General features: G+C 52.5%; 10 protein-coding genes across 10 annotated transcripts; 4 read left to right on the top strand and 6 right to left on the bottom strand.

The window, feature by feature from the left end:
- Window positions 1-1,201: 1,201 nt before the first annotated feature.
- On the bottom strand, window positions 1,202-2,483 carry VTN31DRAFT_6435 (uncharacterized protein; the record flags this gene model as incomplete). Its single annotated transcript, XM_069407045.1, has 4 exons — window positions 1,202-1,522; window positions 1,581-1,944; window positions 2,007-2,224; window positions 2,304-2,483. 4 exons carry the CDS (start codon window positions 2,481-2,483, stop codon window positions 1,202-1,204), a joined length of 1,083 nt encoding a protein of 360 aa, XP_069258610.1.
- Window positions 2,484-3,819: 1,336 nt separating this feature from the next.
- VTN31DRAFT_6434 (uncharacterized protein) lies at window positions 3,820-4,362 on the top strand (the record flags this gene model as incomplete). Its single annotated transcript, XM_069407044.1, has 1 exon — window positions 3,820-4,362. The coding sequence occupies one exon, from the start codon at window positions 3,820-3,822 to the stop codon at window positions 4,360-4,362; it is 543 nt and encodes a 180-aa protein (XP_069258609.1).
- A 171-nt stretch (window positions 4,363-4,533) lies between these two features.
- VTN31DRAFT_6433 (uncharacterized protein) lies at window positions 4,534-5,451 on the bottom strand (the record flags this gene model as incomplete). Its single annotated transcript, XM_069407043.1, has 5 exons — window positions 4,534-4,623; window positions 4,682-4,882; window positions 4,950-5,060; window positions 5,158-5,311; window positions 5,384-5,451. The coding sequence occupies 5 exons, from the start codon at window positions 5,449-5,451 to the stop codon at window positions 4,534-4,536; spliced, it is 624 nt and encodes a 207-aa protein (XP_069258608.1).
- A 1,158-nt stretch (window positions 5,452-6,609) lies between these two features.
- On the top strand, window positions 6,610-7,734 carry VTN31DRAFT_6432 (uncharacterized protein; the record flags this gene model as incomplete). Its single annotated transcript, XM_069407042.1, has 1 exon — window positions 6,610-7,734. One exon carries the CDS (start codon window positions 6,610-6,612, stop codon window positions 7,732-7,734), a length of 1,125 nt encoding a protein of 374 aa, XP_069258607.1.
- Window positions 7,735-7,905: 171 nt separating this feature from the next.
- Window positions 7,906-10,745, bottom strand: VTN31DRAFT_6431 (uncharacterized protein; the record flags this gene model as incomplete). The annotated part of the gene is made up of 7 exons (XM_069407041.1): window positions 7,906-7,972; window positions 8,026-8,107; window positions 8,169-8,383; window positions 8,447-9,350; window positions 9,402-9,617; window positions 9,710-10,389; window positions 10,459-10,745. The coding sequence occupies 7 exons, from the start codon at window positions 10,743-10,745 to the stop codon at window positions 7,906-7,908; spliced, it is 2,451 nt and encodes an 816-aa protein (XP_069258606.1).
- A 1,091-nt stretch (window positions 10,746-11,836) lies between these two features.
- Window positions 11,837-13,377, bottom strand: VTN31DRAFT_6430 (uncharacterized protein; the record flags this gene model as incomplete). The annotated part of the gene is made up of 3 exons (XM_069407040.1): window positions 11,837-11,950; window positions 12,005-12,889; window positions 12,961-13,377. 3 exons carry the CDS (start codon window positions 13,375-13,377, stop codon window positions 11,837-11,839), a joined length of 1,416 nt encoding a protein of 471 aa, XP_069258605.1.
- A 925-nt stretch (window positions 13,378-14,302) lies between these two features.
- Window positions 14,303-17,236, bottom strand: VTN31DRAFT_6429 (uncharacterized protein; the record flags this gene model as incomplete). The annotated part of the gene is made up of 3 exons (XM_069407038.1): window positions 14,303-14,446; window positions 14,501-16,800; window positions 16,855-17,236. 3 exons carry the CDS (start codon window positions 17,234-17,236, stop codon window positions 14,303-14,305), a joined length of 2,826 nt encoding a protein of 941 aa, XP_069258604.1.
- Window positions 17,237-20,095: 2,859 nt separating this feature from the next.
- VTN31DRAFT_6428 (uncharacterized protein) lies at window positions 20,096-24,206 on the bottom strand (the record flags this gene model as incomplete). The annotated part of the gene is made up of 2 exons (XM_069407037.1): window positions 20,096-23,332; window positions 23,394-24,206. The coding sequence occupies 2 exons, from the start codon at window positions 24,204-24,206 to the stop codon at window positions 20,096-20,098; spliced, it is 4,050 nt and encodes a 1,349-aa protein (XP_069258603.1).
- Window positions 24,207-25,309: 1,103 nt separating this feature from the next.
- On the top strand, window positions 25,310-25,876 carry VTN31DRAFT_6427 (uncharacterized protein; the record flags this gene model as incomplete). Its single annotated transcript, XM_069407036.1, has 1 exon — window positions 25,310-25,876. The coding sequence occupies one exon, from the start codon at window positions 25,310-25,312 to the stop codon at window positions 25,874-25,876; it is 567 nt and encodes a 188-aa protein (XP_069258602.1).
- An 844-nt stretch (window positions 25,877-26,720) lies between these two features.
- VTN31DRAFT_6426 (uncharacterized protein) lies at window positions 26,721-27,707 on the top strand (the record flags this gene model as incomplete). The annotated part of the gene is made up of 1 exon (XM_069407035.1): window positions 26,721-27,707. The coding sequence occupies one exon, from the start codon at window positions 26,721-26,723 to the stop codon at window positions 27,705-27,707; it is 987 nt and encodes a 328-aa protein (XP_069258601.1).
- Between the last annotated feature and the right edge of the window lie 282 nt (window positions 27,708-27,989).

Genomic DNA, 27,989 nt, shown 5'->3' with positions numbered 1-27,989 from the left:
GATCTATCACAGACCGCCAACAAATCGAACAACAAAGGCAATTAAAAGGTTAGGCATCCAGTCTGCAAAAAAAATAAACACAACTAGTTATCCACCATCTTCGTAGTCACCTAAGTAAGGAATTACCTAGGAATTGAGATATAAACACGATTGTGTGGTTGTAGCATTTAGATACTTTGAACAGACTGGTCATAAAGTTTCAAGTTGTTGTGCAGACCCTTGAATGTGGGCCTGGCTTGAGCCCTGAACTCTGAAGATCATGGGTTTGCGATCTCAAAAGCTTGTCATCTTACTCGGTGGAGACCTCTGGCATGTTTCAGCTCTGGAATCCTGATGCTGGGGACTGCGAGGGTATAAACAACCGAGACTCAAGAACTCAAGGACGGCTACGATAAGTCGGTAAACCCGACAGATTACATCCTAGTACAGCCTAGATGGACTCATTGAACTACATTACGGTTTTTTTTTTTTTATTCCAATCAACATTGATGACTTGAATTGATTGATCGGATCAAGTATGTAGGTACCTCTTACAACATCTCCATGAATGGCCAGAACCGAAAAACCGAGCGACTCGCAAGTCTCAGGGCTCCGACTTTTCCGACTTTCCGACAGCTCACATATACGTTCTTCAAAACGCCTCACTCAAGGCATACCAAGTCTCCTGCAAGTGCTAGCTCCAAGTGTCTTATTCCGTCCTTCTGCAGCGTCATGCGTGGCTTCTTCCATGCATTTTCCGTTATTTTTTTTTCTTTTGTTCTGGGCACGAGACGGTTTCGCTGTTCCACATCGGCTGCCTGCATATTCCCGAAGGAGGCTGGTGGGTTTTTATGTGGAATGCATCATGCGCTTTCGTTAGATTTAGCCGTCTTATTTAGCCCTATCTGGTACTCGTCCTACTATGCTTGACCTTACCTACGGATGCCTAGATGATATCTGTATGGATGAGTCCCTCAGGATCCATCCCTTACTGACCCTGTATAAATGCTGCGCATACCTGACCTTCCTGGCTCGAGTACGGAGGAGTCCTACTCCGTACTCGATTCTCCGGACATGATTAGCGGGTCGAACATCTCTCGGGGATTATCAGCCTTGAAATACAATCAAGGAAATTCGTTAATTCGTTTATTCGCAATCAACTGAGAAACAATTCCTAAGCATCACTCGTACAAAACACAAAGCATGCCATTCCTGATCATGATCACCACGAAAGAAGGTCGCCGAAACTCCAGGGCACGTCCCAATAGTAGCCAGCAGCAACAATACCGCCAATGCTTATGATTCCTGTCATCAGAGCATTCACCTGGTTGTTGTCGAGGATATCCCGCCCACTGACAACCTGCCGACTTTCTGTTTCGTGGGCGTTACCAGACGTAGCCTTGGCAGATGACCCGGTGAATCTCGTGCCTCTCAATGTCGCAGTGTTTGCTACGGCTTCAGTGGTATTGATGCTCCCCGAAGCTCTGTTCACACTCCCCAGGGGAGTAATCCCAGGTTCCGCGGACGAAGGATGGATGAGAACCTGTAGAACGGAGGGCTGTCAGTATGTTGGACGGCGTCGGGGACAGGCCAGGACCTACTCTTCGGCCTCCAGAGCCCTCGACGATCTTGCCACTTTGCTTGTCCACGACACTAGCTTGCAAAAGGCCTCCCAGAAAGCTGTCCAAGAGGCTGCCAAAGGTACCCCAGAGGGTCACCACAACAACCCATTGAACTCGATCGCCGAACGACCAGCTTTCATCGCAGAAGGGTAGGAATAGAACAGATCCCAGTGCAATCGTAAAGGCGCCGAAGACACTAGCCAACAAGCCCGCAGCGCTAACACCACCATTGGTACCAGGCGGGACTGTTCGCAGTGTTGGAGATGTAATGAGCCGGGGCTTGGATCGGGAGAGAATTCCCAATTCCGAGGCATAAGTATCTGCGGCCGCCGCAGCGTAGTTCCTTCAATTAAGAGTCAGACACGCAACTACCCCGGACAAACAGACTTGAGTTAAAACACTCACGCCACGATACCAACAGCGAGCAAATCCTCCACTCCCTTGCCCTTGCCAAAGCAGGTAGAAGAGTACTCCCCCTTCCTCACAAGCAGTGCAGTTTGCAGTAGGACTAGGAACGAGGCCATGTACGAATTGGCCAGGACCTGGATGTAATTCCTGGGCCCTTCAGCACCGGCACCGCCCGTTGCGGACAAGGTCAGCCGGGCCTTGACATTATGCTTGACCTAGTATTTGGGTCAGAATATGTGTACTACACGAGAGCAAAACACGAAATCAGTGTCTGGGATGGTCAATTATGCACACCTTTGTAGCTTTGGTTGCACCAAAATAGAAAATCGCAAGCAGGACAAACGGAGCCGACCACGGATGTAATGCGTGGATAACGGCGGTGATAAAGGCCACAAAGAGGCCTGGAGGTGTCAGACCCCTCCGAGCTCGATAGACAAGGAATATAATGCTCGGTACGGCTATTAAGGGCTTCATTGTGCGGCTGCCCCTCTGTTTGGGTGATGGTGGACGTTGGATTAGTCTCGTTGTTGACAAGCGGATCTTCCGGAAAGTCGGTCTTGGCGGAGGGTCTGCGACTTTGTATTTCCTCTCTAGGCAAAGTAAAGTATCAATACGACCGTGTTAGAAGATCTCCATATTTGCCGAGATTATATATGCTTACTAGTCTGTGCTAACTTTTTATGTTGATGTCAAGGCCAATTTCAAAGCCTTACACTAGCGGATCGTACCGACAAATTTACGGAGCTCAGCAATGCTCTCATTGGCCGAAGCATCCAACAGTCAGGATCTTCTCTGTTTTCTTTGTCTTCTTATCATTTAACTAGAACCCTCAGCCAGATCCCCTTTGCTATCCTTTTCTTGTTAAAAGAAATTCTAGAGCATTGACATCTAGCGATATTTGGTTCACAACGTAACAGTACAACGTCACTGGCAGCACCAAGCATAAGATGGTCAAGCACAACATTATGACAGCGCACTTCCGAATGCTGTTGAAGATGTATCCCCGCTCTGCGTAAAGTCCAAGCCCTAACTGGCAAACCGATTCCAACCCTGAAACTTATCTTCTCTGATCGAACCGACCCTCGGATCTTTGCCGCCGGGATCACAAATCACCATGGCTTACGTTTTCCGCGCGATTATAGAGACGATTCTCCCAATATACTGGCCTTCCCTGCACTACTCGATGGACTTGATATCAATGAAGCAGCGTCCAGCCTGCTGTCCGAGAGAATCAAACTCGATAAACGCGCTATGTGAGGCGTCTCATTGCGTTCCTCGAGAGGAAGTATAACCGTAATCCTGTTCCCATGAGCTCGACTTCGTCGAAGACCTCCAGATACTATTTCACAGATTTTCCAAAGAAAACCGTGCAACCGTCAATGAAATTCTGCACAAGAATATCTGGTGGAAGTCTGCCTTAGGCAACCGCCGAAGATGTGTCAAATCAAAGAAACTGCGGCAGAATCCGACGCAAGCTGGTATGAGGCGATAGAGCCATCTGTAATAATGAAACATGAATCTGCCAAAAAGAAGCACCAGCCCTGATCTGAAACAATTCGCTCAGTATTTAAGGCTGAAGAAGGCCTCACAATCCATTATGAATCTCTGTGAGAACTCGAGCGTGGTCTATAAGGCGTGGAGAATCTCTGAGATTGAACAGGCTTGTAGCGCATCAGGACCTGCCTCCTGGATGTCCAGAGTCACAATCTGAAAGAGCCACAGGCCGACGCGAGGCCTCTCAGTCTGTCTTGTCACCTGGTGCTAGCACTGCCAAATCGTCTAGAGTCTCACGGGGCCGGTTGTCACTCACATGAGAAAAGGCAAAGGCAGCGGCAGCGGCAGCAGGAAGCGCCGCCCAACACACAAAAATGCGGCGAATCAGAAAGAGACTACAGCGAAGACCGAGGAGGCTGGTGAAGCGAATGGATCCAAATGCCATGATGATACCGTGGACTCAGGAATGAACACCCAAGAAATGATCGATGAGGAAGAGGCAATTAATCAACGCAGCACCGCCATCATCCGGGTTTTGATACGCGGCAAGATCCTGGAGCAGGCATTGTGTCCTTATCACCCGAAGAGCTGGGATCGCATGTATGATAAATGGTCAGATCCTTGCAAGCGCGATCCGGGGTTCAATGTGTCGCGAAAGGTAAAGCGAAAGGTAAAGTGTTATGGACCTTTATTTATGATCGCTGTGGAGTTTTGTTGTTGGACTTGGATTTTGATTCCGGCTTCTGTAGGAGGTTCAAGAGCATTCGATTGTGATCGACCCGTCTTGGATCCACTGTGCAGTACTTTGGATGGCAGTACTCGGGTTTGTTCTTTTCGAAGTGATCAAGCTCTAGTATAGCAAGGAAAATGACCAATCCGTTTTTGAATTCTGCTTCTCTTGCGTCATCCATGACAGGGAAGGTCAATTGGCCAACCTCGGAAAACCATAGACCTTTTCTGATTGTAGTATGCAATATAAGAGTTGAGATCTTCCAGATATCTACACGCAAGAGCCAAGCATGTCAACTTCTCACTGCTTGCCCTGCTTGATAAACTCTGCAAGGTTCGGACGCGCCTCGATCGCCTCTTCGAGCCTGACCAAAGACTCAGGCACAGAATCCTAGGAACTCGTCAGTAGACAGACTTGGCCAGACTTGAAGGTGGGAAATACTACTCACCGGCCGCACTCCAATCCTCCGGTCATTATCAAGCAAATGATAGACCGCAAAATCCGCATAGGTGATCTTATCGCCCAGCAGATACGGGCCCGGATTGTCATTGTAGTACTGTCCGACAACTTCGTAAAAGTGCGGCACGTGCTTCTCCACGTACTCATTCTTGTGCTGTTCCCCTTTCGTGGCGGCTGCTACCCATTCAGCCTGTAATAGTGGTCGTCAGCCGCGGCCGATCGGTTTTGATACACTCGTCAAGTACTAAGGTACGTACCCTCCAGTCAATGTAGATATCCGCTACAGCATCGACAAGGTACTTTTCCCAGTTGGTCTCGCCATCGTAGCGGCCGAGCTTTCGAGCAAAGTACCGCAGGATGGGAATATGCTTCAGTTCGTAAACAGCAGTCAGTCATCTCTCGCTCCGTCGCAGATGCACGAGCCCCCAAATATGGGGGTTTACAAACGGGTTGACTCGAACGTACCTGAGAGAAAGTGTGACCATCATACTCAAGAGCAGGCAACTGGCCGGTTCGGGTGATGCCCTTCTCCCGCAGCTTCTGCTTGTTCTCCGGCCAGGTTGCGTCAACTTTGTAGAGGACTTCCTTGTAGTCGATTCCGGCGTCCTTGAGGAACAGGCTGTAATACATGAGTTTAGTTGAATATGTGTGCCTTTTTTGTTTTGAGTTCTCGGACGGGGAATGCCCTTACACAAGGACTCCTCCGCGACCCAGCCGGCCGATGTCTAGATAGTGATAGACCGCGTTTTCAGTCGCCATAGTTGATGCCAACAATACTTGTCTTCTATAGAGATCTGAGTCGAGTGGTTTCTTCAAACTGATCAACTGGTCCCTCCCTGTAAGTACTATTCTTGAAGAATTTCTAGAAAGATCCCATCTTACCCGCTTAATAAGGCTGATTAATTGAAATAATGACAGGTACTACTGTACTTTGCTTCAGGCCCCTCAACAACATCATCATTCAATGATTCATTGGCAGTTCCCAACAATTCAACCCCTCCTTCTGAACTCTGAAGACGTTCAAGCACCAATGACGCATACCTATTCGTGAATCTACCGAGACCCACTGTCCAATGAACCTGAATTTACGAGAATGTTTTCACAAATTTGTGGGGCATCGGATCGATCATTGATCTGATAACTTTGATAACTTGAATCCCCTGTCCATCAGCCGAAATCAACGGGCCGATACAAACCGCGATTGTCCAACTTCTCTTCTTTTATTTTATACCTCTAACTATTGATTGTCGGACATCTCCGCGGTGGTAGAGGCAGCGGTAGCTTCATCACTCATTCGGAATGGCACCATCTGTAGTACCCAGGCCTTCCTAGTACTACAGTAGGTCTATGGTAATCTTCTACGCTTTCATTCTTTCAAGTTGCAAGTAGAGAGACCAGGGAGCACCCGCGTGGTTTCGTCCAGTGACACCTGAATCGATCTGGACAGCCGAGGCAGAACTAAATGGTAGTAGCCTACATACAACTCCGTACAGTACTTACTACCTTTGTCGATGCTGAAGAATTGGAGTACACTATGCCGTCGCTTTCTGAAAAAGTTCGGCTATCAGGCTCACGAGGGCAGGACCGAACCCATATTCCGACAGAAGAGCTGGCCTGGCAACCGACTACTTAAATCTCGGAAAAAACACACACTGATGAACTGCTGCTCAGTCACGACCGAAGGATGAGAAGAACCTATGTTATGTAGTCACGTGATTAGAGCTGGCTTGGCGCCAAGGACACGCCTAGTTTCCCGAGGTCAACAAGCAATTGGTCCTTCGCATCTCCAGAACAAACTTCAAGATACAAACACCTTTGGTCATCGTCAAATCCGAAAACCGACAGAACGTTCGCCGACCGCCCAATGATTCCTGAAATTCGTCGGCGACATATCATTCGCAGCCCCTGCTGGACAGGATGACATTTTTTTCACGCAGGACGCTTCTCCCGCATCTCTATCCTCCCCCGGCCCGAAGCCTGACCCTAAGTCAACACCGCACCCGGTTCCTCCCCATTACTCCCAAACGCCACCTAGGCATCCCCCCGCAGTTCCTCCTCGACGATTACATTCCGCGGTACCAACTCCTGAGCTCCACGGACATCGCACGCAAGCGCTCCGCCGCGTATGCACACCTCCGCAACTGCAACCTCTGCCCGCGGCTCTGCGGCGTCAACCGCTACGAAACCACCGGCGTGTGCCTGATCGGCGCGGAGACGGTCAAAGTCAACGTGATCGCGCCGCACCGGGGCGAGGAACCCTGCATCCAGGGCTACCACGGCAGCGGCTCCGTCTTCTTCTCCGGTTGCAACCTGCGCTGCGTCTTCTGCCAGAACCACGACATTGCGCATCAGCGCAACGGGTTCGATCTCACCCCCGAGCAGCTCGCGGAATGGTACCTGAAGCTGCAGGATGTCGGCAAGGTGCACAACATCAACCTGATCACCCCGGAGCACGTCGTGCCGCAGGTGGCGCTGTCGATCCTGGCGGCAAGGGACATGGGGCTGAAGCTGCCAATCATTTACAACACTTCGGCGTTTGACTCGCTGGCCTCGCTGGAGCTCATGGACGGGCTGGTGGATATCTACCTGCCGGATTTCAAGGTCTGGAGCACCAGCTCGTCCAAGCGGCTGCTCAAGGCGGACGATTACGCCGCCGCCGCGAGAGAGAGCGTGAAGGAGATGCATCGCCAGGTAGGCGATCTGTGCTTCACGTCTGATGGAATAGCAAAGAAAGGGGTCCTGTTGCGACACCTGGTTATGCCGGGGAAGGAGGACGAAGGCCGGGAGATCATGCGGTGGCTGGCCGAGAACGTGTCCAAGGATCTCTACGTGCACATCATGGAACAGTACCATCCTGATGCGCATGTGGGGAAGAAACGTCGTCGTCGGGCAGTCGACGGTGAAGAAAAGGAGGAGGTACGTTATGCGGATATCAACCGTGCCGTCACCGACCAGGAGCTGGGAAGCGTCAGACAGGCCGCTGAAGAAGCTGGGTTATGGCGTTTCTGCGATGTCTCCGAGCTAGGAGGCTTTCATCTTTGATATCTCGAAAATCTGCAAGTAGACCGGGTGCCGATCAACGCTGGCATGCCACTACGGAGAGTATTCAACGATAGAGATAATGCCCTTTGGAAGCGATTCCAGTGAACTTTAGAGATTGGACACGGCTTAATGATACCAATGGACGTGAAATAACCAGCCTGAGTTCCTCACTCAAATATCCCGCACCAGTCGTGCACCAACCCAGGCATACGGATAGTTGTGCTGATAAAAGTTTATGCTAGGAAAGACATGAGTATGGAAACACATAGCATAGAGAGTGCGCGCACTTACAATGTTGTTCGTCCGGCGATCCGCGGATGCGTCGCCCATGAACCACCCAAGACAATGTTGTGCTTTCCATCGAAGAAGTCCGCTATAATGACATTCCCAAGTCAGCAACATTCGGCCATGTGGTACGCAAAGACGTTGCGTACTTGTGTATCCGGGATAAGCCTCCATTGGGTGGAATCCTTCGTGTGGTGCCAAAATCGTGCTGGTCCATTCCCAGACGCCGCCCAGCTCAGATTGTCCAGCGAGTTTGTCGCCGTACGGTGTCACGGGTGTCGGGTGCCATTTTTTGAATCCGACATTGCAGCTTTCCAGGTCCCTAAACATGGTGACTTCTATGTTGGGGTCCTTCTCATCGAAGCTAATGCTGCAGAGTTAACTTCCGGTCCAATACTTGCCAGTTACCGGCAGGGTGCCCGCTCACCTTTCAGTATAAGATGCATGAGCTCCGTTTCTCCGTCTGAGAAAATCTGCAACGCCTCTCTGTTGCTTGAGAAACTCCGCATGCTTGTATATGCTTTGCGCTTCCTCATATGTTGGCAATCTGCAATTCATCCATTTCGCGTAGCCATCAAGCTCGTCGTACGATGCCATCACTGGCCAGTCGGCAGCCCATTTAAGAGGAACGGGTCCAAAGACAGTTCGCACCGAGTATTTGTCAAAGATACTTGGATGACCGTTTGCATCCCCGTTACTCCCGCTAGATACGCTAGCCGTGGCGATCCACGACGCGGGCACTTGGCGACTGCCACTGTCTACAAGGTACCGCCCATATTCCCCGTTCGTAACAGCGCGGCCCTGGGCCTCGAACGGCCGGACTGTAACCACGCGCCGCGGTTTCTCGTTGTCCCATCCAAACGCCTTTTCCGGCATTAGGCGAATATCAGAATCATCTATGCCAATTGTCAAAGTCTGCTCGGGTATCCGAAACCACCGATTTGGTTTTGCGTCACGTCTTGCGTCGAGGGCCATTCGTTCAAAATTCGGGCGAGGGACCCCCGGCGGAGGGAGAACCTTGTCACTCTGCAGGAGCATGTACAGAAACGTCTCGATGTGCATAACTTCATGCTCGAAAGCAATCCAAATCGCCTCGCTCAAAAGCCGGTTTTTCCAGTATCCAGTCGACCTCAAGATTGACAGCAGGCGGGCCCGGACCCGTTCTTGAAAGTCCAGGATGTCAGCTAGAGGGGGCCAGTCGTCAGGAAGCTCGCTATGAGGATGGCATTTCTCCGGATTATCGACATCAGGGTCGATGCCACGTTCAAAGATTCGGCGGTACTCCTTCGGCTCGGTGGGAGCCGACTTCGTCCCTCGAGCCAAATGAATATCTGTGAACTCCGATCAGCGTGCTGCTGCAGATGGCAACCAATTCTGCTCACCGCAAAAGGTCGGGATATGTCCAAGGTAGAATATCAGCGGGTTTCTCAGCTCAATGGGCCGAGACATGAGTGCCTCGCGCGGGACCATGGACTTTGAGACAATATCCCAAGCAAGCCATAGCATCTCCCAGTTCTTCGGAGGGGGAGCTACACCTGTCCAATATTGAACGACAATTCTCGGCATATCAATCTTGGCCGGGCGCAGAACATGAAGATCTGAACAAGAGCACCGCAAGGTTAGGACAGCAACGGCAAACATCAATGTTTCGGCTTCTTGAGCCAACGGGAGAGTGTGTGAGAGGACTCACGATAATCATTGGAGCTATTCCCAAGTTCCCGTGTAGGGACTAGTCCTGCATTGCGCCACAGGTGGAATCGCTCTGTCTCGTCGAATTTGTACGCCTCCTCGAAGAGAATCCTCTCGCCTTGGCGGAGCTTTATGTCCTTGATCTCCACGTCACATGTAGGAACGTAAAATGCCTGGTGGCATCCGAGATCCTTGTTGTACAAGGAATGTACCTCCCACTCACCAGATTTGAAAGCCTCAAACCCTAGTATTTTGTTGGCGTGTGCCAGGCCGTTCATGTAGAACTGCCTCGTGAGACCGCGGGGGTCATTGTATGCCAAGTACACCTTGTCCTCCGTCTTGCATCCATCCAAGCCCACAATAAAGGAATCAGACGGTTCCAGCAGCTTCACAAAATTGTGCAGAAACTTAGCCGCATTGCCGTGGTTGAAGTTCCCCAGCGATGACCCCAGGGACAGAACGCAAGTTGTCTTTCCCCATTTCTTTTGATCTTGCAGCCACCTCAATGCGTCATCGTACGTGCCATGCAGACCGTGAAGACGAACGTAGCAATACGTCTCGGGCGACACTGTCGCAAATGTGCGGTTCAACTCATCCAGTGACAAATCGAGTGCATAGTAGTCAACCGACTTTTGAGCAGTCTCAAACTCTTTCAGCAAGATCTCAATCTTGCGCAAGTTCCTACATGTCGACGTCAACCCCGGATACAAAGGCACTTCAGCTAGTCATCTAGAATAGACACAAACATACCCGCTGCCCAGCTCCACGAGCTGCGCATACTTGGGTATTATCTCGGCAATTGTCTTTGCATGGGCGGTCAAGGCCTCGATTTCAGCATTGGTGAGATAGTACTCGTCCAGATAGGTAATCTCTTCGAAAAGCTGCAACCCCTGGACGTCATACAGCAACATTGTCGGCAGAGTCGGGGGGGTTGATTCGAGTCCCTGGTAGACAGCATCGGCCAGCGAGTGCTTGGCAAAAGGGGAACGGATATCTATGACGTCAACGGGGTTGGAGGAAAGAGATGACAGTGCCATGGCTGCAGAGCTCTGTACAGATGTGAACCCTACCTAGTAGGCTAAATGAAAAGAGTGACTGGGGTTGAAGCTCGTATTATACTTGGAATCCCGGAAGCATCACCACCTCGGGGATTCTGGTTAGACTTTTCCAAGCCCTGGCAAAGTGGTGATGTTGATGGTGGATGGTTTGCGGGGATGTTCTCTTCCCCTCTGCAGCATGATTGGGCATTATTGAGGAAGGACCTGGCCTGGCAGAGCGGCTTCCTGAATAAAAAAAAAAAAAAAATCCTCAATGCCCGCAGTTCAAAAATAGTTCCTGACGTAAGCTGCTCCATTCCATCTCATTTCTTCCATTGAGAAGCCTGTCGTAGGAGCACCCTTTGGTTGGCTGCAATTTAATTCGTAGACAAATCGCGCTGGAAAAAAAGGAATGGAGGATTATCAACGGGGTTGACCTTGGGCCCTGTCAACTCAGAGCCTCGGTCAGATTAGTGGCGGTGCCAGGGTCTGGTGGTTAATGGAGTAGTTCAGCTCTTTTTCAGATGGGGAGCTTTGCTTGTTCAAGATGTGCAAGTACGAGTAGTGTTGTCATAGACTCTGGGTAGGCCTACTGCAAATATCCCCAAAATCACTCAACTTGGTATGATGCCTTAGGTAGTAGTAGTAGTACGGCACTTATCCTACAAGAGGCCATTTACGCCGATGGAATCATGGAAGGGACCGGAGGTGAACCAACCGAACGGTCAACGGAACGGATCATTGCGGGTATTAATCGATTATCCTCTGTGACTGATGGCTTGACGAGCAGAGGGAATCAAGGATAGCACCGAGCAATCTAAACTCTTCTCGAGTCCAATCCATCAACGGGCCTCCAATTCGATCCTCTGGAAGGACACGAATGAAGGTGGCTTGATCTCGTCGGGTAGGAAAGGCGCAGCGGTTTGAGGGCCAAGCCATAATGAAGTTAGGGGTGTAGAGCGCCTACAGTACTGTTCACTAAGAATAAAGAGTGGGAGTAACCTGACGAGCGCAGTAATGGTCTGGCGAAAGGAAGGCTAATCTCCTCCCAGAAGCAGCCGCTCCAATTGATACAGATGGCACTACTATCTCTATGCAGGGTAGTCCTTGATATGATAGCTCTTCAGCTTCACAAACTGATCGAATCCAAACCTGCTCAGTGTAACGCCACGCCCGGAGTTTTTCCAGCCAGTCCACGCCAAATCCTGTTCACAAATTGTTAGCAGGCAGCGGAAAAGGGCAATGGCGAGTACGCTTACAGGACTGGGATAATCAGCACGATTGACAAAGACCGTGCCGGCCTCAACCTGCTCGATGATCCGCTCCGCCGCTTGAGCATCCTTGGTCCACACACTGGCCGTGAGGCCAAACTCGCTATCATTCATCAGCTGAATGGCCTCCTCATCGCCCTTGACCTTCTGCACCGGGATGATCGGTCCAAAGGTCTCGTCCTTCATCACAATCATATCATGGTTAACCCCAGTCAACAGCGTCGGTCTGACGTAGTTGCCATGGGGAGGGAGGTTCCTGAACGTCTCGTTCTCGGGTGTTTCATCCCTGGCACCTTTCTTGACCGCATCCGCGAGATGCGTGTTGAACGTATCCACTGCCCGCTTGGAAATGACCGGGCCGATCTGCGTTTTCTCATCAAACGGGTCTCCGACTCGGTACTTGCTGAGCACGTCCTTGACGGCCTGGACGAATTGGTCGTGGATACTCTCATGGACGTAGACCCGTTCGATTGCGCAGCAGCTCTGGCCGCTGTTGAAGATGGCCCCATCGACGATCTGCTCGGCCGCCCAGGACACGTCGACGTCGCCGCGCACATAGGCGGGGTCCTTGCCTCCCAGCTCCAGGCCGACGTTGACGATACGGTCCGAGGCCGCTTTCTGCACGGCCAACCCACCCGCAACGGACCCTGTGAAGCAGATATGGTTGACCAATGGCGAGCGGATGGTAATCTCCAATTGCGCAGGAGAACCGCAGTGGACGTATTGGATGACATTCTTGGGCAGTCCGGCCTCAGCAAAGGCGGCAGTCACCTGCTCCACGACCGTCGGCGTCTGCGGTGAAGGCTTCAAGATCACAGCATTCCCAGCAAGAATGGCCGGGACCAAGCTGTTGACTAGAATGAGATATGGATACTGATCGGATTCCAATCAGTCTCTGCAGACTACAATTGCAACCAACCACCCCTAGATCTCGGAGCACATACATTCCACGCAAAAATAATCAACACCACCCCCACGGGCTTCCGCTTAATGAACCGATTGAACCCTTTCTCCGGGTCTCCGCGCGTGACTCCATCCTCCCCAAGCACCTCACTGCTCGCACGGTTCAAAAACTCCCCACGCTTGACCGCGGTGGCAATCTCCGTGGGCGTGTACGCGATGGGCCGCCCCATCTGCGCCGTGAGTTCCCGGCCCAGCTCATCCTTCTTCTTGGCCAGTATCCCCAGCGCCCGCGCGACGATCTCCTGCCGCTGCTCGAGGGTCGTGGACTGCGAGAAGGAGCGGAAGGCCTCCTGCGCGATCTCCGGGATCACTGCCAGTTCCTCGGAGGAGATGCCGGGGCGCGTTAGGATGGGTTCGTTGGTAATCGGGGAGATGGTCGTTAGGGTTTCTAGCGCCATGGTCGTTGATCAATTCCGCAACCTTTCCGTGATGAAATCAAGAGTGACTCACTCCGAGAGTTACAAGTATTACTTTTGGTAGGTGAGGGGCAGCGATCAATAATCGATCATCATCTCGTATCGTATCGTATCGATAAGGACCGATAAGCCTATCAAACTGACTGGAATAATATAACTGCCAGATCGGGAAACCTTATCAGGGTTAGGGTTCCGGAATGGAGTTCATGCCGATCAACCCCGAGCCCGATCCCGATCAAATCCGATGCCGACCACATTCGATACAGGGACCTGAGAAATTATTTTGTAGGTTAGGTATGTAGTACTTTTTCGCGGTCACTCCCCGTCCTTTGACGAGGCCAATGCTGACCCCCACGCCCAGACAAGCAATCAATTGGCCACAAGGCGCAAGGGAGAGGCAGAGCTGGCGCCAAAGCGATCTGCCGGCCCTCTGGCACTGCCGCGACTCCGCAAGTCCGCGCCCCCAGTCGATGGTCGTCGGGTCGATATGTGTTAGTTGACGCCGAATCAGGAGAGTCCCCTGGTCAGGAAGCAAGTAATGCAACAGGTACAGTCGTCAAAACATGCTCCACCTGGAAAATATGCAGGGAAAGCAACCAGTCTAGACTCCAAAGCTCAATCGACGGGTCATTAAGGTACATAATAGCTATCATTTACTGCTCAGCAGTCCGCAAACGGATGCACATGCTTGCATATTCCAACTCCACAGTTTGCAACTCCAAGTATTAATACAGTACAGGCAGGGGTATTTCCAATTCGATTCGAAACATTCCACCAAGACGCCCTCAATCAGACACGCAGAATGTAACCAACAAGCAACCCGATCAACCCAACTCCGGTCCAGTCCAGCCATCCTTCTCAATCCAAATCCGGTTCTCGAGATGAAACCGACACATCACTCATGACTTTACAGCGCAAGCCCGCTGCCGTCACCCGTCCAGCGGTACAGCGCGAGCACTTCTCGTCGGCGCTGTTGCTGTTCTCCGAAATCTTCCGGGACGCGACCGCGGACCTGTGCCAGGGCTGATCGCATGACTTTGCGGAAGTTGCGCTGTAGATCGAATTAGCAGATTGTAGAGTTAGGGTTGAGGAGAATAAAACATACCTGGTATTCAGTATTGAGAGTGACAACACACGCCTCGTGCGCCCGGACAATGGTCTCGCAGGCCTTCACCACGCTCGGGCTCGCGTTGCCCTGCAGCTTGTCTGCCGTCAACAATAGTAGGAAACTGCCCTGAAGCAGGTAGATTCCGAAGAAAAACGGCATGTAGCTCAGGTCCGGGTCGTATTCGAGAATGTCGGCCGCCGCTTCGGCCGCGCTGACAGCATGTCCCATGGCAGAGACAAATGACTCGGACGAAATCCACATGTCATTATCATCGAGCAGAGAAATCGGATCCCATTTGCCCGTCAGTAGGATGTGCAGCACATGCATGATGTGCGTGCCGTAGGCTACGACAACCTTGGTCTGCATAACCGACTCATTCATCCGAGACCCTGCAGTGCTTGTTGAGTTACCGGACGGGCTGACATGGTCCAGATTGCGGCCATCAAACCCGGCGGTCTCTCCGTCGTTGCCGAGAGTCATGGTGCTGGTGTGGCGCGCTTCAAATTCTCGCAGGCTCTGTCCGTACAAATCGAGGTGGCGGGAAATCTCCGCGACTTGACGATCCCATTCGCTGCTGTTCCGCATAAGCATGCCGAACCGAGGATGGTGGCGCGCGTGCTGTAGATCGACGATCTCGCCCAGGATGGTCATAAGAGGTAAGAAGTAGCCGAACATGCTATGCCCCGAGCATTCGTATGTAGGTCCCGCTGGTCGATAACCCGCATTGGCAAAGTCTCCGGCATGCCAGATATCGTCGTTCATCGGCTGCAAGAGACCTTCGCACTCCTTGTCCAGGAGTGCGAGCGGCCGATTGTAGCAGAGCGCCAGATGACGATCCATTGCGTAGAGGAACCACCAAATGCGTCGGCGCTCCTCGCGCTCCTCCTCCGAAATATGTCCCGTCGTGGCGGAAGCGCTGCCATCGAGGGTGGTCTTGAGATCCATATCGACATCTTCGCGTTCGTCCACGCGTGGCTGCGAAGGATTTGGTGGTAGTTCCCGGCCGAGCTTCAATTCCCGTGCCAGGGACCATGCGGCAGACCACCATCGAAGACTGGCGGCCTTGTATTCACTGGCTGAGATGACGACAGCGAGATGGATATACGTAGCTACATCGTCGACGGCACCAGTCGCGCTCTTACGAGCTCCCAACTGGTCCATCGACACACCGAACCCACCTAGAGCAACACCATTGATTACCATGTTGGAAGCATAATGTGGCGAAGTTTCTCCCGGCGCAGGGCCATGGATCAATGGCCGCAGCAATCCTATCGTCACCTCCAGGAGCTTCTGGCAGACCCTCCCCCGGGCGGAGGGAGGAGATGTCAAGAAGGGAGCATCACTCGTTTGGGCGGCAACCCACAGCATGCTTGCCAGCAGGGCTGGGCTGCAGATGCGGGGCCGCGTTGGATGCAGGAAGGAAGCTTTTCGGAAAAGATATCCGAGAACGTAGGGCGACTGAGGGACAACGTGGGCCGAGGATGCGCTGGCAAAGTAGAGATCAAGCAGGTCGCAGGCCAAGGACTGCGGGATGATGGATGAAATGTAGGGAAGGACCGGTTGCAGCACCGGGTACCGCAAGGAGCCGGAGACCCCATTCGAGGTATTGAACGAGGCCAGATTTGCAGGCGTAGGGGACGGCAAAGCGGGCAGCCAGCTGGGCGACTGACCGGGGGGCGTCAAGCCCAGGAACGGCGTTGCTGGGGCGTTCTCCCCAGCCGAGTGACCCAGCCGGTAGCCGTTCGCCGCGCCACCACTCTGATCTTGGGGATTCACAAAGGAAAACAGATCGTGGAATCCATTGAATCCGGCGGGAACCAACGACGGAGGGGAGCGCTGGTTTGGTGCCGGCATCCCTTGCAATGATCCCATGTCGGCCATGTGAATCGATGATCTGTTCACGTTTGAGAGCTGGGAGTAGTCATTCATTGTCATGTTGTCGATGGCTGGGTTCATCGATTGAGATGATTGCTCGGTCGGCTGCTGGGGGTGGGTCGTAGTGGACATGTTTGAGATGGTCGACTGCCCGCCGGCATCAAATGGCTGGAATTGCTGTGGCTGGCCATCAGAAGACTGTTTCTCTGACCCATCTTTCTCCTGTGCAGTGGTCGATTTTCCATTGGCCGGAGCTGTCGTAGTTGCGGTTGCTGTGGTTGCAGCTGTGGTCGTCGCCGTGCTACTTCCACCAGACGCCGCCGCCGCCGCTGCGGCTTTGGCCGCAGCTTCGGCCAGGTCCTTCTTGGACGCCTTGCCGCGCTTCTTTCGCTCGCGGGCATATTCACATGTCAGCCCAAACTCTAGTATCTGGTTAGCACACACATTGGGGACCCGCGGTCCGTTGAATCACCGACCTATACAGTGCGCGCACGGAGCCAGGCCATCGCATTTTGTCCGCAGCTGGTTACACTGATCGCATGCGCGGCTAATGCGGCGGCGCACAGGGGCTCCCGATGCCGACTGCTTGCGTATTGTCGACCGCGCCTCGGCCGTGGAATCGCGGCGACCGGGCACTTTGAAAACATCATCCTTCTGCACTTTGTCTTGCTGCGCCGGAGCGGGGTTCAGCTGCTCCTGACGCGAGAGTTGCAGCTGCTCGAGAGCGTACTGAGAGCCCTGGGCAAGCGTGTCGAGGCCAGGATGCTGAGACTGAGGGATGGGGGCGGACGAAGCGGAATCCGAGCTGGCATGGTACGACGGGAAGGAGCCCGAGAACTGGTGCAGAGCCGCAGACATGATTTGCAGGCGCACGCCCTATCGGCGTGGATGAGAGGGAGGGCAGCAAATCGCGGTTGGACAAAATTTTCCGAGGCCTCGGCGAACGGGAGAAAAAATCAGCGACGGCTGCGGCAGAACAACAGCATCTCTCGGTTCTTTTCTTCGGCGGTGCCTCCGTTCGCTGATGATTTTTTTTTTTTCTTTTTTTCTTTGCGGGTCTCCTCAATCGATCGGCACGCAGACGGCGATTGAATCGGAGGAGAAAGGGAGATCGATCGGAGGAGAGGCTCAGGAACCCAGGCCACCAAAAGTCCAAAACCATGCAAAATGTGGAGAAGGTTGGGGTAAAATACGGGCCGCAGCGAGTCACGTGATCCGCACGGTCGAATGGGGGAGCAACGCAGGCGGTGGGTGGCGGGCCGAGATTTCGCCACGAGTTTTCACCGCTGGAATCTTGACGAAGTCACTAATTACTTATTGTATCTCATCGGATCAGCTGACGAAGAAAGCAGTGTTGTCGATGTCTGATGATTCGGAGGGTCATTATGGCCTGCCTTTGAATAATAATAATGGTTCACTCCGGGAATACGGAGGATTTCAGGGATTGCTTGACTTTTTGACTCCCACCGAGTCCAGCCTGCTGAGCGTCTGTGGTCGAGAGCTCGCTTCTGAGTCGTCGGCTTGCTTCTCTCGGTGTGCTGGTGCCCAAAGCCTAACCCCAGAAGGAGACATCTCTGCGAGTCGTTACTCGTCAGGGTCCAGTCCAACCGTCCAGGGTCAGCAGTCAGCACTCACCAAGATGAAGACTCCCTCCCGGCCAGCCACAGATGCTGTGGGGCCCGCTGGGGTCGGCTTGCTCCGGCTGCCGGCAATCAGAAGCCGTTGAAAAGGGACAAAGTTACGCTTCAATGCAGTTGACTTCCGAATACGAGAAAGACGAGTTGGCGGAGGTTGCAGTCTGACTGCGCAGAGAATCACGTGCACTCCTCGGAATCACGGGTGCCTCAGGCAGTCTCTATCCTCCTCCCCAAGTCCCCCATATTCCCCTGGAGAGACTCGTCCTGTCATTCGATTTGGATGCCAACCGCTCAACTCTCACAATCAAAATGGATACCACGTTCGCGTTGGCAGGAAACATTGAAAATGGACAACTATATGCAGTACCAAACCAACAACTTCCCATCGAAGTCTTAGTCCGGTGAGTCGATCACAAGCGGTCGCGCTTGGCATGGAGAGAGCAAGGTCAATTTGAAACTCAGCTCGAACGTGACACTGAGAGACGAAACTTTGGGACTTTGAGGCCTTGAAAGGACAGTCTTTGATCCCCCGACACTCCGTACTTGTCTGGAGGACGGAGTACTGTGTTTCTCCGTAGTTGTTTGTTGTCCCCAGGTCAACAAGCTCAAAGTTAACCATTAGCTACGAGTCAATAATCGCAAGTCCTCAACAAAGCTCTGAGTTCCTTTTTCTTGGCCTTCTCTTTCTTGCGTCTCCCTTCAGAAAACCTGATGCTTCATGCAGCTGGAGCTGAATGTACCCCATGCATACTCTTGAGAGCTCCCCGCCTACACAGTGTGGACGCTCCGCAATATGCACTCCTGCATTCTGCAGCCCGCACAGACTGTGGAGAGCCAACCTTTCTCATCCCTCAGCCCTGTGCCTGGGGCCAAATACTCGACCAGTACGGAGTACGGGAAATACCTAGTTTTCGGAGTCCTAGGTCAATGATTGTAAAATAAGTAGACCCTGACCAGGGGATACGGCATGCAATTTACAACAACTACCAAATTCGGCCGGCTCATATGGTACTCAACCTGGCACTCCGAACTCAAAGGAAAAAAGAAATGATTCGATCCCAGCACGCGAATAATCCCTGCATACAGTTTTGACGTGGTCCTTCTCAATTAATTGCTCGTCATTACTAGTGGCTGGGTGCTCAGATCCTTCCATGCATGGTTCGAAATGGGTTTCCATTTGTTCTAGAAAAAAAAAAAAAAAGGCCAGGCCCCACGACAATGACTAATCAAAAGGTCTAAACCAGAAGCAGCTAGAGCCGAGAGTTTAATTGAGTTTAGGTTGAGCAATTGGCCAATAATAATGCAACCAATTGGGCAATAATGGTCTCATCCTCCTCGGCACCTGCGACGGAGTTATCCGTGCTTGGGAAATCCTTTCCTCTCGGCTCTCGCTTTCGCTTTTACAGACCGTAGCCTCCATTCTAGATGAACATTCTGCATACGAAAGTTTTGATGAAGCTTTTATTGTGAAACTACCTCAATTCCGTAATTCCGTAGGCCTACCGGACGAAGTCCACAGAAAAAAAATAAAATATTCTGAAGAGCAGGTACTGTAATGCCACATCCTTGGATCGACAAGAGGCTGGGTTCGGGAACCCCCACGCAGGAACTCGCTGAACTTTTCCTTGAACATCGACGGAAAAGCAACGAAAGACCGATTCTTTCGTTTGGTTGTTCAGTATACGCTCAGTCACCGGACGGGGATCAAAGAGCATTTCCTTCAATCGCATCAGAGAAACACGTCCAGCACGGAGGAAGCTTGGTGACCATGTTGAATCGACAAGTTGAACAGAATGCGGAGTACTACTACAAAGTCAATCTTCCAACTCATCAAAGACGATAATCCTGCGAGGTCTTGTTCAGGTCAACACTTCATTAGATCCGTTATATGTACACTATGATACAGAATACACGTCTTCCCATCCAAAAAAATCTGCAAGACATCGCTCATCAAACGCCAGGCCATCTGTAGCGAGGTAGATAGTACATCCTACAGTCAAACCAATGCCACAAGGATATCTGTACAAGGAGACACACAACCGGAGTCGGAGAGCATCATGCAATCACAAATGCATCTTCTTCACGAAAAGAAGTAGCGACTCTTTCGCAGAAGCGCCACGTCAAACTCCCCCTTCTTGGGGATGTCCCGGAACGTCAATGGCAGCCATACCCACACGGGGTTTGCCTTAGACCGCGGAGAAGACTTGGACGACGACTTGCTCCTCTCCAAGTCATCGTCCTGGTCGAGCGTTTCCTCCTCCACCGAGGCGAACGCGCTGTCCGCGTCAAAGGGGTCCGTCGCGTCCTCCTCGACGTTCTCGAGCGCCTCTTCGGAAACGGACCCTTCCGGGGTCGAGCCCGGACCGGTTTCGCCCAGAGTGGCGCTCACCTCCAGGTCGTCATGCGTGCCGCCCATCGCCTCGAAGATGCTGCCCGCCGTCTCCATCGCACGTCCTTTCGCCTGCAGCTCCGGGTCGTCGGACTGGAGAAGGATCTGTCGCTGCCGCTCGACAACCAGTTCCTCCAGCGGGTTCTTGCTCTTCCGACTCTTGCGGAACTGGAGGATCTTCTTCGCGATCTTCGAGCGGCGCGGGATCTTGGCCAGGAACATGTAGCCATCATACCGCGCCCGGAACTCCGCAGCCAGCCGCCTGATGATGTCGTCCGAGTGCATCCGGATGAAGCATTCCCGCAACACCGAGCTCATCGTGTCGACGTCGCATGCGTGAGTCCAGAAGGAATCGTGCACGGCAGCGAAGTCCAAGCCCCGCTTATGGCATTCAATGGCGGAAAGCATCATGTGCGTCGCGTCCAGGGAGTGGATGAAGTTTGGTGGGAATGCCTGCAATTGCTTGCGCTTCGACACGGGCCCTGTCGCCGAGGGCTCGGCAAGCGTCAAGCTCTGCAAGGATGTCTGCACTCGGCTGGCCGTTTGCTTTCGATACGGCTGCACCACTGGGAGACCAAGCGGAGTCGTCCAGATCATGGTGGACTTGAACAAGCTGCTTGGTTTGGCCTTGAGCACTTCGCTCCGCCCTTCGTTGACGGCTTCTTTGATGAGCCGGTCGACCTGCGCGGGCGAGACGGACTGGCAGATCCGGCTGGCGCAGTCGCCCAGCCAGTACTGGATATCGTGGGCTCCGCTGAAAATCGACCCGAGGGCAATGAAGATGTTGCGCGCAATGTACTGTGCACATGCGTTCATGTCTTCCAAGTCGGGATAATGGTCAACCAGCTGGCGCTTGACTTGTCTCACGGCGCCGATAAAAGTGACACCATACACGTTGGTCATGACGGTTTGCTTGACGATCTTTCGCTTGATCTTGCCGTCCAGCAACTTGGCTAGTCGATGGCCTTGCTTGGCTTCCTGTGCAACGCGCTCCTTGACAAACTCGGCCACCGCGGTGTACACGTCAGATGGGCGATCCGCCGGCATCAGATTGACCTGTTGAGCACCCTCGACATCGCCTCCCAGTGCCGCGTAATGCTGCAGACCGTTGCAGGACCCATCTTGGTGGATCGGCAGTCGTGAAGGATACTGCGTCGGGTCCTCCAGGCGAAGCGCGTTACGCAGCTCGCAGCAGGCCGCCAAGCATTGCCACGGGTCCTCCGCTTGCAGGAACCATCGACGACCATGGAGGCCATTGTTGGCCGAATCCAGGATGTCATCCAAATGCTGGTTGGCGAATTCCTCCCGTTCTGTCAGGCTGGCCTTGTCGAAACCGAACACGTTGGACAGGTGAATCTTCAGCCACCGCAGGCCAGATTCCCCCAGGGGCTTCCCATTTTTGAAGAGCAGAAGAGCGCGCGCGTTGTCCGCACCCATCTGGTTCAAGTACGACGGCAGCGGATAGGCTCGACCGCGGAAATCCATATTATGCGGGAGGTAAAAGGTCTCATTGAGAAACGCCCGCGCAATCTCCATCTGGAAATTCGTGAAACATCGATTGGAATGATATCCCGACAGTTTGTTTTCAACTTCACGGACGGCGCGACGCCAGGCCTTCTCGGCCTCTGGATCGGCGTTTGCCGGCTTCTCAGGGTACGGAATCTGAGGATCCAAAGGCGGGATTTTGGCGATGGCTTCCCCAGAGTTCCACGCCTCCACCATTACCTCGAACACGTCTTTGTTAATCACCCAGGCAGTTTTGCCGAGTACGTCCAGGCCAGTGCGGACCTCCTTAAGCCCGTCATTTTCGAGACTCTTTTCCATATAAGCTCTCTGGAGAACGTCACCAGGCGTACAGCGCATGATTTGGCTTGGGTAGCCCAAGTAACCACCATCTTCGAACCCCTTCCAAGGTCGAGGTTCCGTCAACATGGGCATATGTCGAGCAAGCAGCATCGGCGGAGGTTCGCGAAACAATTTGTCGGCAAATTGCTGATGCAGGTGTATCATGCCGTACTTCTTGCCGTTCCGCACTTCATACGAATGTTGGAAAGCAGGCTGCATGGTGACGGAATCCTTGCCCAGCCTAACGGGGACTTGAGCCGTCTCATGGAGAAAAGACAGCATCATACCCCCGACCTTGACACAGATCGTATCCGACCAAATCAGGCCAGGATTCCGCTCCTTGGCTTCCTCCACGATCTTCTTCCAGGAAACGCGGCCCATGCGCTTTTTCCGATTTTCGAGCATCCGCCTCACCAACTCCAACCGTTTGGTATCATTGCTGTACGCTTGGAGCGTTTCTTGGGATATTGCCTCGTCTCGAAGCTCCTTTCCAAGGCTGACGATGACCGTGGAGCTCTTGATACCCTTTGAGGCACCGGTCTTCGCAAAAAGGTGGACCATGTGAAGGATTGTCGCAGCTGCAAGCTTCTCCGCTGGAATGGCTGCGAGGTATATGCCGTACCGAACCCGCTCGCGGTCCACAGTGGACAGAGATTTTTGTTTTGCTTCGTCCGTTTGCGCGGTTTTGATAAACGCCAACTCGTTCTCGATTCTCGCGACCAGGTCATTGAACCACTGATTGAGCGTTGGGCCAAGCTTCTTACCGCCGCCCGTGATGTCGATGCCCGCCTCACGCATCTCCTGCATTTCCGCCGTCCAACGGTCCACGGCAGCTTGGACAGCATCTTTCTCCAGTTGTCGTTGACGCATTTCTCGGTATTGTGTGGTATCTTCTGCATTGGAAGGTTGCAATTCCGCATTGGAGGTCATAAGACCGAGCGTATTCTTGAGTGTGCTCAATCCTCGACCTTTTTGCTCCGTGGGCCGGATGAAAAGTGATGGCTGGGAAGAGGATTTGTCCTGAACGCTGCTCGTGGATTCCATGTGCTCCATACCGACTCTTTGCATGTCGTAGGGGCATATCTGCAATGATAAAAAGTCAGCGTATCTCCAACGAACGGGTTAGACCGCACGTAATCGTTACCTCTGACAGCTCGCCCAGCTCCAAATCCGTTAGGATTGGAAGGGAAAGCACCTCCTCCTCTAACGACTCCCGTTTAACTATCTTCCAGTACCTCCGAACGGTGCGGCCACGGCGCGACCCATGTAGCAGACGCAAGGCCATGCGCAACATGATGGCCATGGTTTCCGCATTGGGCTTGACGGCAGTCTTGGGCATTGTAACCTCGAACCACTTCTGCAACGGAACGACAAGGCCCGTCTGCCTGGTCACGATGGCATGGGACACTGCGGCCTTGAGGTATCTGTTGTGCAGATCGAGATATTTGGGCGACTGCGGCGGGTAAAACTGCGCGATGCGTCGGACCAGAGTCGCGGCACGATCGAAATTGCCCATCTTGAGACACACGTCGAGGTTTGCAAGCATTTCCGACAGGTCACCGCCGATACCACGTAGCCGCGGACCGCTGACATTTTTGGTGGTCTGCAGCTGATTTTCTGCAATTATGATGGCGGGAGAGGAGTAGAGAGGAGGTTGCGCATTTCCGGAAAGCCATGGATGGTGTTCTTGCCCGGGAGAGGAAGGATAGTCGAGACCGTCTACTGGGGTCCGCATCCCAATGTCAAGTCCGGTCGCGCCATCGGTGGCCGTCGCGAGGTTACGCTTCGAGTGGGCGATCGAGCGCTGGTGTTCATTCTGCGCAGACAGGGCAGAGACGGGGCTGAATTGAGTATGAAGCCGCCAAACCCCAGGGCATAGCCATGGCAAAATCAGCGGTTCCGGCGACCGGCGCAGTTGATGGAGGGCATTCCGACGACTGGCAGCCCGGCGGAGCATGATTGCTAGGCGCGGAAATCGACAGAATTAGGATTGAACGGGCTGCAAACTCTTTTCATGAAGAGGAAGAAAAGAAAGTATACAATGAGGTGGGAATAGAATGAACAAATAACACGACTCGTGAGACAATTGACTCCCAGCAAGTCTCACGGCCACGAAGGAAAGAGAGAAAGCAAGGGGAGACAAGAAAACAATTTCCGACCTTCAGAGCCCCGAATGTCTCCCCTTAGTAAAAAAAAAAAAAAAGAAAATATGAACAGGGCAATGGAGAGCTGGACGGCGATGATAGCATGAGATTTGCGACGAATCCGCTGGGAGCAAAAAAAATTCAAGAGAACCATGGAGTAGGTCACGTGGTTTTCAGATTACAGTATCACGTGCAGATTTGCCTTTCTGGTTGTTCCTGGACCGGAGACGCCCGCGGGGCACGCATGCCCTGAAACGAACAATGAAATGAATTGTAATTTCCTCTATGTATTTGTTTAAACTTTGAACCCTAAATATTTGCACAAATCATGGAATTTATAAAGTTGTTGTTGTTTAATAAATTCTATGTTGGAGGCTTAAAAGGCACTGGCATTCAGGGTGTGGGAGCTAGGCAGTAGGCACAGTACCTTCTCCATGGAATTATTCCTCTCGACTAAATTAGTCATGTCACGTGAGAGGAACTAGGTATTAGTCAGCATCACGCTACGGAGTAGGTAGTTATCCCTTGAGATAGTGGTCGTTTGGGTAGTGTTTGTGGTTGACTCGTGTTTTCCCCGTCATGGAGATGTCAAGTTGTCAACTGGCCTTCAATCCTGAAAGGAAATATTACGGAGTAGTCCATAAGTCAGAGGATTAAGCGCATATGATTTGGCTGAACAAACCACTTGATGGCATAATCGCTGTAGATGAGTGTCGAGAATCACAACAGTTTCCCAGGAAATGATATCTTCTACGAATAACCTAATAATATAATAATACGATATGTCTGTCCTCCGTACTGTACTCCGTACTCAGTTCTCCAAATTCACCCGTACCTCCTTCACTGTAGCATCTAATTTCTTCCGGAGAACTGCACATGGACATTCCAACTCCAAAACTCCAGTCTCCATGTTTCCATGGCTTCTCTGTCAGAAGAGGAGCTCAAGCTCATCCGAGACCATCCCTTGAACCATTCATTGGACGCCCTCATAGAGGCCCTTCGAGAGGCAGACCAAGCTTATTCTTTTGCCGATTCCGGCTCTGAGGACAGATCCGGGCACCTCGGTAGCCTGCTATCAGATCTTATATATGCCTTGTCGCGCTCGAGAGTCGCATTATGTCTTCATTCGAGGATCAGCGGTCGTAATCTTACGTCCGAACTTCTCGATACCTGCAAACGTGTCCTCGAGAACGACTTCAGCTACGACCACTACAGGCCGCTCGTGAAACTCGTCGTTGAAAAGGCAGTTGACGTCGAGATCTGGAGCTCGGTGCTGGAGCTCATTTCCAAAACCTCTCGAGTGACACCACAACCAACGAGTGCTCCCCACTTGGTGGATAACACATCGATCAAGAATAACTCGGGTTCATTACAAGGCAGCGAGCAGACCCGCAGCCAGGTTGACCTCAGAGTCTTTCAGGAAATCCAGGACCTGCACGTATCGCAACGTGCAGGGATTTTACGAGAAGTATTTAGAGAATAAAGACTGGACGGAACGTGCGCAAAACGTATATCACTCAACGCGGCACCTTCATATTGGCGGTAGATGGGTCGGTCTTCGCGATTCGCCTTCGCAACACGAAGTGGTTTAAGTGGTTGTTCAAGCTGCAAGACGATTTCCTTTCAACTGAAGAACGTCGTTACTACACAATCGAGCTCCCGCGGGAGCTTATCGGTGGTGAGCCACGACGACAGATTGATGTCGTTCTCAAACGAAGGAACGGTGATACCTCGAACGATGAGCACGACTGGAGGGACATTGAGGTGATCGGTGAGCTCAAGGCGTCCGACCGGGGCGTGAAAGATCCGCTGGTACAGCTTGCTGGATACGCACGAGAGGTATTCGCCTCCCAGCCGACACGGCGCTATCTCCACGCATTTACGATTTGCGGTTCTTTGATGACGACGTGGGTTTTCGACCGCTCGGGCTGCTATAGCCCTGCTTCATTCAATATTCATGAGCATCCAGAACGCTTCATACGGGTGATTGCTGGGTATACCATGATGGACGAGGAGCAGCTTGGGCTGGACACATTCATCGAGCGGGACGGCGACCGTCACTTTGTACGAGTGCAGCATGAGGAGAGTGAGGTGCGGCTCGAGTTGCAGCCGAAGCCTCTAATCCGTCAACGGGCGATCGTCAGTCGCGGAACGTCTTGCTTTCTCTCCAGAATGGGAAACTCTGAGGACTGGGAGTACGTGACCAAGTTTTCATGGACGTCGGACCGGCGGGAGCCTGAGGCGACTCTTCTTTAGCGAGCGAACCAGAAGGGGTTGAAGGGGTCGCCAGACTGGAAGGACATCGCGATATCATCAGTATCAGCAGTATGCGGTCAGGGATGATGTTCACGGAACCTTATACTTTTGGGGGCACGTCCAACGATGCAGAGTCTCAGTCCCTTCATTCCCCATCACCTGCTGTCTCGGCTAGCAACACTCGCAGTCGGACCAACGTTACGAATTCTTCTGAGCGTTCGAACAAACGCAAATGGACTTCTCTTCTCACTAAGTCGAAGCGATCACGGCCTGGAGGTAGTTCCGTGAGTGCATCAAACGAAGTCATGTTCGAGGTGCAAGAAACGCAAGGAACTAGTTTGTTTGCTGCCCGTGAGGGCCCATACGACAATCGCATCCTTCGCTGCCTCGTAATATTTCCAGCTGGTCGGCCGATCTACCAATACCAGTCACCATTGGAGCTGGTGCAGGCACTGCGCGATGCGATCAAGGCACATTGGTCCCTCTATTCTGTTGGGAATATTCTTCACCGGGACATCTCGGAGAACAACATCATCATAACAGATCGTGCAAGAACCGGTTTTTCGGGAATGCTCATTGACATGGATCTTGCGAAAGAGCTCGGCAAAGGGCGAAGCGGTGCTCGGCGCCGTACTGGCACCGTGGAGTTCATGGCTATCGAGGTGCTACTGAACGAAGATCATACGTACCGGCACGATCTGGAATCATTCTTCTACGTGTTACTCTGGCAATGCGCCCGTCGTGGGTGGGAGTTTGTCGGCAACCCGAAAGGCCAACCTTTGCGCAGTCGTCTCACAAGTTGGTACACGGGGACTTTTGAAGATATTGCCGTCGCAAAGGGTGGCCTTGTTGAGAGCCCTAGGAGATTCCAGCTCCTTACCGACGAATTCCCCCCGCTAGAGCGCCTGAAACCCCTGTGCCAGAGGCTCCGTCGCATCTTATTTCCATTGAATGGTTATGAAGTTTTCACGGGGACGCCGAAGGATCCGAAAGTTCTCTATGAGCCCATGATTGAAGCCTTTGACCGGGCAATTGATGACCTTGGCAATGGGGAATAGGCCTCCCCTTCCATTCTCATTGTACATTTGTGTCCTATCCAAGGGGTAGACTATGTAGTAATGTCTAACTTACGAGCTCGTGAAATAAATGGGTATCTGATCTCTGAGCAACTGGATAAACGCCAGGCACAGCAGAGGAGGGGAAGAATAGAGGTACTGACTAGGAAACACATTAATCAGATCAACCAGTAGGATCCTGTCGCTGGTGTCAAATATTGAATGCATCGACTCGGGTTCAATAGGGGAACTGACTGATGTAGTTTAGTAACTGTTATGTACCTA

The sequence above is a fragment of the Thermomyces dupontii genome (genome assembly GCF_041956625.1).
Source record: "Thermomyces dupontii strain NRRL 2155 unplaced genomic scaffold VTN31scaffold_7, whole genome shotgun sequence".
NCBI classification, from domain to species: domain Eukaryota; kingdom Fungi; phylum Ascomycota; class Eurotiomycetes; order Eurotiales; family Trichocomaceae; genus Thermomyces; species Thermomyces dupontii.
This window is presented reverse-complemented; position numbering and strand designations above follow the sequence as displayed.